Source organism: Elephas maximus, chromosome 3 (assembly GCF_024166365.1).
Source record: "Elephas maximus indicus isolate mEleMax1 chromosome 3, mEleMax1 primary haplotype, whole genome shotgun sequence".
Classification (NCBI taxonomy): Eukaryota; Metazoa; Chordata; class Mammalia; order Proboscidea; family Elephantidae; genus Elephas; species Elephas maximus.
Window position 1 is genome coordinate 182,578,643 of NC_064821.1, and position 10,680 is coordinate 182,589,322.

Sequence of the window (10,680 nt, forward strand, 5' to 3'; positions counted from 1 at the left end):
TAAAAAAAAAAAAAAGTCTACATGAGGCTAAACAGTCAACATTTACCCTAAAGCAAAGATGAGAGGGTAAGTGGGGGCAGGGAAGCTAGAGTAATGGAAATGGAACGTCCAGGATGGAAATAAAGAGAATGTTGACATGTTGTGAAAAATGTAACAAATGTCACTGAACAATATGTACAGAAATTGTTAAAAGTGAACCTAATTTTTGTGTAAACTTTCACCAGAAACACAATATTAAAAAAAAACAAAAAACTATTGATACAATCATACTGACCATGAGTGTGACATGGCACTTAAATAATTTAATACAGTGACTTTGTCATTTTTTTTAACTTGAGTTTAGACCCTCCCTTCTTCGCTGCTGAAACTGAATCAGCTACAGGAATGGCAACTTCATAGAACTGGTTTGTTGAAAATTCCGGAATTCATTGGAAGATTCCAGAACCTGATCGTGTTAGATTTATCGCGAAATACAATTTCAGAGATACCTCGAGGAATTGGTAAGGAACATTGCTGTTATTCTTGTGCTATTTTATCCACTGCAGATGTGATTTTTATTGAGGAAAAATCTTTAATACATGGAATAAAGACCTCATCTTTATACAGTCTTGAGAAAAATGTAAACATCTAATTTAAATCAAAGCTTTCAGGAGATTCAAGCTTCTAGAGTTACTGAGATGATTCAAGACAAGATTTCAACGTAAGGAAAGTTTCTTTGGAGATATTGTATAGATCCTGGAAATAATACTGCTGGTTCAGCTATAACTCCTGGAAAAGAACTAGTTGTGGGGAAAAAAGAAAAATAGAAATCCCTAAATGGAAAATTTCTCAAAATATAGGGTATAGTGCAAATAAAGCAGAATGATTTTTTTTTTTTTTTTTGCCAGTAGCACTGGTAGACCTGTTCCTTGTTTGAAGACGGGGCAGGACAGACACTGGGAAAAGGGAAGAACCTAAGGACTATAAATTTGCCAATATGAAACTGGCAAGTAAGTTATAATACTTAATAGCTGGAAACACTACTTTATATCCATCTGTTATCTCTTGTGTATTATTTTTTGTAGGACTGCTCACTAGACTTCAGGAATTGATTCTTAGCTACAACAGGATCAAGACTGTCCCCAAGGAACTAAGTAACTGTGCCAGCTTGGAGAAACTAGAACTTGCTGTTAACAGAGAGATCTGTGACCTTCCACAAGAGGTCGGAAAGATATAAATGCCTACAATTTTATTTTCCATCTACTAATGCTTTATTTCTCAACCGTACCATCATTGAAAATATAACTAATGAAGGAATGCTGTTCTAGTTCAGAAAAATAGTGAAAACTATTTCCTATTCTTATAAGAATAATGCACGCTTTTAATTACAGAAGGATTTGCTTAATCCAAAAGATACTTCTATTATTAACACAGTACTGGCATCATTTGTTGACTAGGTTGTGATCATCTTGAAAGCTAGACTGTTTTATTTATTTTTATATCCCTGGAATTGAGGGAAGAACCTAGGTTGTTCTGGTTATTTAATAAATGCTTCCCCCCCGTCAAGTTGGTATACTTTTTTTTTTAATTGTACTTTAAGTCAAAGTTTACAGTTCACGTTACTTTCTCATACAAAAATTTATATATTGTTATGTGATCCTAGTTGCTTTCCCTATAATGCGACAGCACACTCCTCTTTTTTACTCTGTATTTCCCATGTCTGTTCAACCCGCTCCTGTCCCTTTCTGCCTTTTCATCTCACCTCTGGAAAGGAGCTGCCCGTTTATAGTCTTATGTATCTACTTGAACTAAGAAGCACACTCTTCACAAGTATTATTTTATGTCCTATAGTCCAGTCTAATCTTTGTCTGAAGAGTTGGCTTTGGGAATGGTCTTAGTTTTGGGCTAACACAGAGTCCAGGGGCCATGTCTTCTGGGGTCCCTCTAGTCTCAGTCAGACTATTAAGTCTGGTCTTTTTACTAGAATTTGAGGTCTGTATCCCACTTTTCTCCTGCTCCATCAGGGACTCTTCAATAAATGCTTTTTAAATAAACAAATTAAGAATTATCATAAATCACAATGTTGTTACAGAAAAACTTGTTTACTAGTTTTTATAGAGTGATCAGTTTTGAGCTAGAGGTGAAGTGATGAGACATTAATTATTGAGTTTAGGAAATATGTTTTTTTGCTGGATTCCTAGGCTGTACCAAGTAAAACCAAGACAATGGGCTTAGAAAACCCTCAAACTTTGATTTGGTATAATGTCTTCCTATTGGCCAGACTGATCATATAGATAGAGACATTTGTATTATTTTTCAAATACTTAATGCTCTTAAAATTAACAAAGGAAATTTCCGTGGTGCTTTGCCTACATAACAGACTTTGAGAGAGAAGAGCTGCTAGAAAAAAACAAACCTCAATATAAAATATAAGACTATTCCCTTCTCCCACTTTATCTTGGTGAGTAGATTAGCTTTTTTTATTTTTTTGAAGCCAGTAAACATGTCACCGATACTTGTTGCTCTAACAAGTAAAACAGCTTCAAAAATATATTTCATTTTATAATAGTTCCACTTAACAAAATGTATGCCCTTGCTTATGTTGAAAATGATGATCACAGAGACAATTTCTTTATAGTCCAAGAGGGTAAATAAATATTTCCAATTTCTAACTCTTGCAATTTTTATTTCTAGGATTGGTTCTGTGATTAAAAAGCTGAGTGAATTTGGGCATGTCTATTAACCGGTATTTTACCGTAGTTTTTTCATTTATGGAAAGAGATTATAGTAGTACAAATACTGAAATGAGATCTTAAGCCTAGGGTTAATTTCAGAAGTATGGCCCCTTAGTAGATGTGAGGTCTTGGACATATCCCTTTATATTAGTAAGTCTCAATTTTTACGTACACAAAATTAAGACTGATAAGAAAAATTTTAATATCTTCTCAATCTTCTAAAATTAAAGGGTTCTGGTACTACTGAGGAAACCCTGGTGGCAAAGTGGTTAAGTGCTACAGCTGCTAACCAAGAGGTTGGCAGTTTGAATCCACCAGGCGCTCCTTGGAAACTCTATGGGGCAGTTCTATTCTGTCCTATAGGGTCGCTATGAGTCGGAATCGACTCGATGGCAGTGGGTTTGGTTTTTGGTGGGTTAGTACTATCGAGAAACTAGCAATTGGAGACCCATCTCTCAGGTATTACATTCCACAGGCTTTACAGACACAAAAATATTTATATTAAAAGTAATCTTTTTATACTCTATGTCAAAGTTTGTGAAAATTTAAAAAGTCTAATACCAATTTTTGGAAGAGTGTTTTATTCGTTGCTTGGATTCTAAAGCTGAGAAACAGCGTCACCTATGAGACAGAAACTTCCTGCTTTTATGCATCCACTAACCCTTGCATTTCTGAACTTTTTTATGGTGTGAAAGCTGTGGAATGAATTTGAACATCTCCTCAGACAGAAATAAAGCACGGAACTTTCCAGGCTGAATGGAGAGTTTTCTGTAAAAGTTACCTAAATTATCATGTCTTGAAACTTCTACTAGGACGTTATGTGGAAAGAGGGAAAAGATTTTGCAGTTTCAGGTCCATAAAAACTTGAGTTTACAACACAGCGCCATCATTTCCTAATGATGAGCCATTTTATCTATAAAATGGAAATAATGACACTTACCTGGTAAGGTTCCTGTCAGGATATTTTGTTAATTTAATGTATGATGGTGAACAACTTACACAGATAAATAAAAGTATATTTTAAAATGAGTAAGTTAGAGCTACATGTATCAACATGAATACATTTAAAAACTGATAGAAAAACATGTAAGTCAAAGAAAGTATAGTATCATAATCCTTGCCAAAAATGTTAAAATACACAAAACACTAAAGTTTATAAAATATGTATTTGTTTATATATGGTATTTTTATAATAATAAATATATAATACATATTTATACATATATGTAAAAATATAAACACATGGGAATGATACCAAATTCAGGATAGTAGTTACCTCTAGAGGAAGAAGGGAGAAGAAACTAGAGGGTTGCAGTCGTATCAGCATGTTTCTTTCTTAAGCTAAGCACAATAGTTATTTTATTCTCAACAATTTTTATTTCATGAAAAAAGATTGAAGAGTAAACTCTATGATTGTGATAACATGTGTAAAGCACCAGGCACAAAGAAGGGAGTTCACTAAAGGTAACTATTATTTTCGAGTTTGGTTTTTCCCATATAAATCTCATCTACTGGATGAAAACAAATACACAGTTACTTTAGTAGGTAAAGCGCTGAAGGACTGATGAGCTTCTGCCAGGCAGGTTCTGTAAACCCTGGCACTTGGCTATTTGTAAGATACATTTCCATTGAATAGCTGAACTTTCTGTAACAGTTTTTCATTTTTCTGGAAGTTAATTAGCTTTATTTCAAATTTGTTCTGGTCTACTATGACTAAATAAAGCCCAAGTATAATGTGAATATTCTTTAATATGAAGTATCTATTGTACCAAAGTGACTCTTTCACTAGTTTATACTGTAGACATTTATTCTGAGAATCTTGCTTTCTTCTTCAGCTCAGCAAGTTGTTAAATCTTACTCACCTTGATTTGAGTATGAACCATTTTTCTACCATCCCTCCTGCTGTATTGGATATGCCTGCCCTTGAATGGCTTGACATGGGAAGCAACAGACTAGGACAACTTCCTGATACTATAGAAAGGTAAAATATAAATAACTTTCTATGCTACCAACAAACATCTTGAAACCAGTTACAGGAAAAACAAACAAAAAATAAAAAGGATCCCAAGCATAAAAACTCATTTAGTTCTAAATATGCTGCTTTTTAATAATAGAATATTTTTATTTACTCCGAGTGAAAAGGTTTTGGGAGAGAAAACTGGCTTTCTGATTTAAACAAATTTAACAAGCAAATGCCACAACAGTAACATTAATTAGCGTGTGCCAACACTAAGCACTTTAGAAGTAGATGTGGTAACTAAGACACAGAGATTAGCTAATACATCCAAGATCACAGGCAAGCCTGGGTTTCAACCTAGGCAGCCTGGCCCAAGTTCATGCTGTTAATGAACTATTTATTACGCTATACTGCCTTGGTTATAAAATATGTAAAAATGTTTCACGGACTTTAACATTCTTGGTAAGGATTATGATACTGTTTTATTAAATGGGCATATTAACACTTTGTGATATTTTTCTCTAAAGACTCTGAGGATCAGGTTAAGTAACATTTGCCTCAGTTCTTTAAGAAATCAAATGATAACAACAAAGAATCTGCCATAGTTCTAGAATACAATGATTTCATTTCTACCACATGAGGAGAGCTGTAGTGTAGGGAAGAACTCTCCCAGGTGGTTTCTCTAGAATCCGGCTAATATGAAGTCAGTTAACTTAATAGCTACATTGGCTATAGAAGATGTTATAAAAGGTGAGACTTCTGTTATTTTTAAGTTAATAAAAACCAGGGTTTCATATTATGTGGTATTAATTGTAGAAACTTTTTTTTCTTAATCCTTCAGAATGCAGAGTCTACATACTCTATGGCTACAACGGAACGAAATAACATGCTTGCCAGAAACAATCGGCACTATGAAAAATCTGGCTACGCTTGTTCTCAGCAACAATAAACTGCAGGATATTCCAGAATGCATGGAGGAAATGACAAATCTGAGGTAAAAAGTTTTAGACACAAAACTGATATGTTCCTTTCCGGCTGTAGAACCAATATAGAAAAATTTTCATTAATAAACTTGGGTTCTCATTCATATAAATGGATATATTAAAATTTTTTTCTAAATTTGAAGTTCTGTAATTGATGACTGGAATTCATATAATGCTAATCTAAATTATTCAAGAAAGAATCTTTCAAATTAAAGTTATTACTGGGATTTATTAGGCGTAGGAAATGTTCTACATTGATATTTTCACGAAAACTGTCTTTATAACTGCTAATGAATCTCATTAGCAATATAAAAATTGGAATAAAAATAGTAATTATTTTCTTTTAAATAACTATAAATGGACATAGGCAATTATGCTACAGACAAAAAGCATATATAACATTTTACTAAGTTAATTGCTACTGAACTCCCTCAAGTGTTCCCAAAGTTTAATTTCCTGACAGTGAGCATAAGACATCAGCATTCACACCAAAAACCACAACTTCCATTAACAAACTCATCCATTCATTTACTTATTCAGCAACTACTGTGCACTGTACAAGGTGGTAAAGATACAATGATAAATGAGACACAAATAAATCTATAAAATACACAGAAGCTTTTCCATAACATTAAGTATATATTTAAGATGCATTAAAATTGCTCTTTAATTATAAATTAAACTCTACCACATTAAATATATGGTATAGGCTAACAGTTGCTTTTACAAGCTTTGAAAATTGTCTAAAGCTATATGTTTCTTCTAGGAAATAATCATGAAAGATGTTCAGTTATTGAAATCAGTTAAAAGGAAAGAGAGTAATTTAGTATATTATTATTTGATCTTTCTCCAGGGAAATAAATGTGCACTTCTATGGCTCCTAAAAAAATACTGTTTTTTGGTGAACTGCTAGGTTTGTCAACTTCAGAGACAACCCACTGAAACTGGCAGTAACACTTCCTCCCAGTGAAGGCATAGATGAAGAAGAACGAGAACTATTTGGCCTTCAGTTTATGCACGCATACATACAGGAGTCACGGAGAAGAGCAGGTATGAGATTTGTATATAACACATGACATAGATTAAATATTCTTTTTGGTGAGGAAAGTGTGTATAATTAACATCTTTCTATTAATTCCCTCATGGATTTCTTTCCATCTTGCCAAATTCTGGTCTTGTGATCAATGCCGTAGGACGGAAAAAGTAAAATTCAAATCAGTTCACAGTTCTGATAAGAGGTTGGAGAGAGATGTGGTAAAATTTAGTCTTTCAAGTGGAGTCAGGAAACAAATTCCTCGGCCAGCTCCTTGAGGAACAACCAAGAAATGAATAAAGGTGTGATTCTTCAAGCTTCACTACCTCATTCTAACAGTCTGTCACATGTCAGTTTACTCTAATGAACACTAACTTTCCAGCCATTTCCTCTTTTTCTACAATCCACAAACAGCAAAAAAAAAAAAAAGTCTATCAGCAGCTAAAATGTGAGATTTTGATATGTAGATTTCAACCATATAACCTCTGATAATTTAGAATTAACTTTTTTAAAAAATAAGGAAAGGCTTTAAATGAAACAAAGATTAGGAGATAAAGACATAGAGCACAATTTTCTGTTAATAAAACAATGAAACAATATTGTTGTTAGGTGCCATCGAGTCAGTTTTGACTCACAGGGACCCTATGTACAACAGAACGAAATATTGCTTGGTCCTGCGCTGTCCTCACAATCTTTGGTATGTTTCAGCCCATTGTTGCACCCACTGTGTCACTCCATCTCATTGAGGTCTTCCTCTTTTTCACTGACCCCCTACTTTACCCAGCATGATATCCTTCTCCAGGGACTGGTTCCTCCTGATAACATGTCCAAAGTATGTAAAAAGCAGTCTATCTTTGCTTCTAAAGAGCATTCTGGCTGTTAGTTCTTCCAAGACAGGTTTGTTCGTTCTTCTGGCAGTTCATGGAATATTCAATATTCTTTACTAACACCGTAATTCAAAGGCATTCATTCCCCTAAGGTCTTCTTTATTCATTGTACAGCTTTGCATGCACATGAGGCGTCTGAAAATATCACGGGTTGGGTCAGGCACATCTTAATTCTTAGTGACATCTTTGCTTTTTAACATTTTAAAGAGGATTTTTGCAGCTGATTTGCCCAGTGCAATGCATCTTTTGATTTCTCGACTGCTGCTTCTATGGGTGTTGATTGTGGATCCAAGTAAAATGAAATCCTTCATAACTTCAATCTTTGCTTATCATGATCTTGCTTATTGGTCCAGTGAAACAATTGTAATAAAAATCACGGTTTTATAATTCACAAAAATTGAATTTTTAACTTAAAAGGTATACTTTAGTTTAATTCTATGTAACAAAGTTACCATTTTCTTTGCAGAATGAGTATAATCTGAGCACACAACAGTTTTTCAGCTAAAGGAAAAAACTTTTTTTAGCAAATTCATGATGTTTAAGAAATGTTTAGATTTACTGTAGCAAGGTCATAGAAGCAATAGAATGGAGGACAGGTTGGAGGAAGACGAGTTATAGTAGCTTGGTGCCTAGTATTGGAAAGCAGAGGATAAATATACGAGGAGGTGGAACTGATGACTGAAGACAAGGGAGGAGTCCAGGATTAACCTGGATGGTAGTGCCAAGATGGGGAAATGGTTCTGTGGGCAACATCAGGTGGTAGAAGAGGAAGATTAGCTCCAGTTCCTGGTAAATACGGTGCTCCTCTGGGACATGTAGAGATGAAGTGAATCTAAAGATCAAGATGGGGTTTGCTGAGCCTACAAATTTAGCAGGCTCAGAAATGTATACCCATATAGTCACCTTCTCATGATATATACAAGGAAATAAACAATCTATCTAATTCTATTTTATTCCCAATTATTATGCCAAAACAATAATCTTGACCTAATGCTGGCATGTTGAAGACAAACTTATCTTCCTAAGTATTTGGTATCCTTGTCAGAGATTTAACATTAGGGTAAATGGGCTACAGGATCCTATCGATATAACTCTTGTGTGTGGATATGTTTTATGAAACATAATTGAGATTGTATCTTTTGTAGAATATCTTTTATTTTTGGGTACAAACTGTTAAGTGATGCAAAACAAATTGTATGATACAAATCAATATTGCCCGATACAATATAGTCAGGTTAATGACTGAATAATGTATTTCCATTTACATTCTTTTGTCTGGGGGCCTTGAGTAACTAACTTAAAAATAATCAAACTAACCTACTTTAATAATACTTGACATAAAACTAATAGCAAAAACAACTTAAACCAAGAGATAATAAAATTAAAGCCTACGTATTACTATTAAAATAATACATGAATTACTACTCCTAGTAACAGTTAACATTTACTGAGTTATTAGTCTGTGCTTGGAATTGTTCTAAGCATTTAACATGTGCTAACCAAAAGCTGGCGGTTGGAACCCACCAGCTGCTCCATGGGAGAGAGATGTGGCAGTCTGCTCCGTAAAGATTACAGCCTTGGAAACCGTATGGGGCAGTTCTCTGTCCTATAGAGTCGCTGTGAGTTGGAACTGACTCAACAGCAACAGGTTTGGTTTTTGGTATCTCATTTGGTGCTGGCAAAAACCTTGTGAGGTAGGTTTATCATCTCCATTTTATGAGGAGAAAATTGAGGCACAGAGATTAAGTAGCTTGCCCAAGGTTACACAGCTGGGAGATGGTAGGGTTGGGATTTGAACCTTGGCAGTCTGACAAGACATATGAGATTAAACTAAATAAGAAAGGTCAGGAATTTAAAATGGGCTAGGCTTTTAATTTATAATTCATGGAATCATAGATCTATAGGATACAGTTATCCAAGAATATTATAATCCCTAAAATTAGTAATTCTGGGTCCTTGCCTTGGCAAGTACAGCAACAATTAAGTAAAGATAAATTTTACAAATAAACAGAAACAAATCAAAGATAAGATGTGGAAAAGAATAACAGCTGAACAAGATGTTTGGGTTTAATATTTGCTTCTGTATAACCACCACCCACGAAATTAAATAAAGCTTAAATGTGAGAAAATTTTTGGTTTCATTATCTATTTTATTCCCAATTATTTTGCCAGATAGAGAACATACTTATATTTGTACTTGTATGTGTACTGTATTTTTATGCAAATAATGCATGTCTTCTACATCTGTTTGTCAACTGCTCCCTCCCCCTGCATGAGTGCTGCTATACTAATTTTATATGTAAAAAAAAATTAGCATAGTGCGCTTATGAAAATACCTCACCAGGGGAGGGAGAAGTTGGCAAACAAACACAGAAGGTGTGAGTTATTTGTGTAAAAATACGAAAAACACTGCCTGTTAAGAGATTTGAGATATCTAATTATATTCAGAAGTTATTTGCAAATTTAAAATTTGTGAATTATGCTCATAAGTAATTTGGTTTTTTGGATGTTCTAACCAGACAATTACCCAACTAAAAATGCAGTGAAATAGCTTTTTCCCCCCTTAAAAATACCCCTTCAGTTGTTATTTGCCATGGACAAATTCTGACAATACGTAAGTACGGGTATGGCTCTGGAAACCTGAAGGTGACTTCACTGACTGTGAATATCTTTGAATTTGTTGCCATTTAAAAAAAAAATCACAATTCATTCTTTCCATCTGCATTGGAAGGAAAAAAATCCATACATATGCCAAATTCTCAGATTGGCCCTTGTTAACGAACTGATACTTGATCATTATCTAAATTTGAGAAGCCAAAATATTAAATAAAACTAAAGGAAAATAAATTTCCAAAATTAGTGCAAATAGAAAGTTAATATGATAGCTACATGTTGATATGTTATGTGTGTTTCAGATAACCAAGTCAACCGTTGACAACTTTACTGGTCTCTAAAAATACTGACGGACAGTACAATGCAAGACGCCCTGCTGAAGAGGACTACTTTGGGAAATTGGTGAATTCTCTAATGTTTGGACTTCTGAAATCAAAAACAAAGCTATTACCAAAGTTTCATGAGGCCACAGCATTTTTCAAAGTTAATATTA

At 34.1% G+C, this 10,680-nt stretch overlaps 1 protein-coding gene across 2 annotated transcripts in view; it reads left to right on the forward strand.

The window, feature by feature from the left end:
- Positions 1 to 10,574, forward strand: part of LRRC39 (leucine rich repeat containing 39) — a 33,874-nt gene extending 23,300 nt beyond the window's left edge. Inside the window, exons 4-9 of one of the 2 annotated variants that reach the window (XM_049880268.1) lie at positions 344 to 500; positions 1,065 to 1,201; positions 4,550 to 4,695; positions 5,513 to 5,665; positions 6,568 to 6,704; positions 10,490 to 10,574. In XM_049880268.1, the coding sequence (XP_049736225.1) occupies positions 344 to 500; positions 1,065 to 1,201; positions 4,550 to 4,695; positions 5,513 to 5,665; positions 6,568 to 6,704; positions 10,490 to 10,509 (750 nt within the window). In that variant the 3' untranslated portion in view covers positions 10,510 to 10,574. Of the gene's footprint in view, positions 1 to 343; positions 501 to 1,064; positions 1,202 to 4,549; positions 4,696 to 5,512; positions 5,666 to 6,507; positions 6,705 to 10,489 lie in introns of those variants that run through there. The other variant, XM_049880269.1, reaches the window with a different exon arrangement.
- The last annotated feature ends 106 nt before the right edge of the window (positions 10,575 to 10,680 follow it).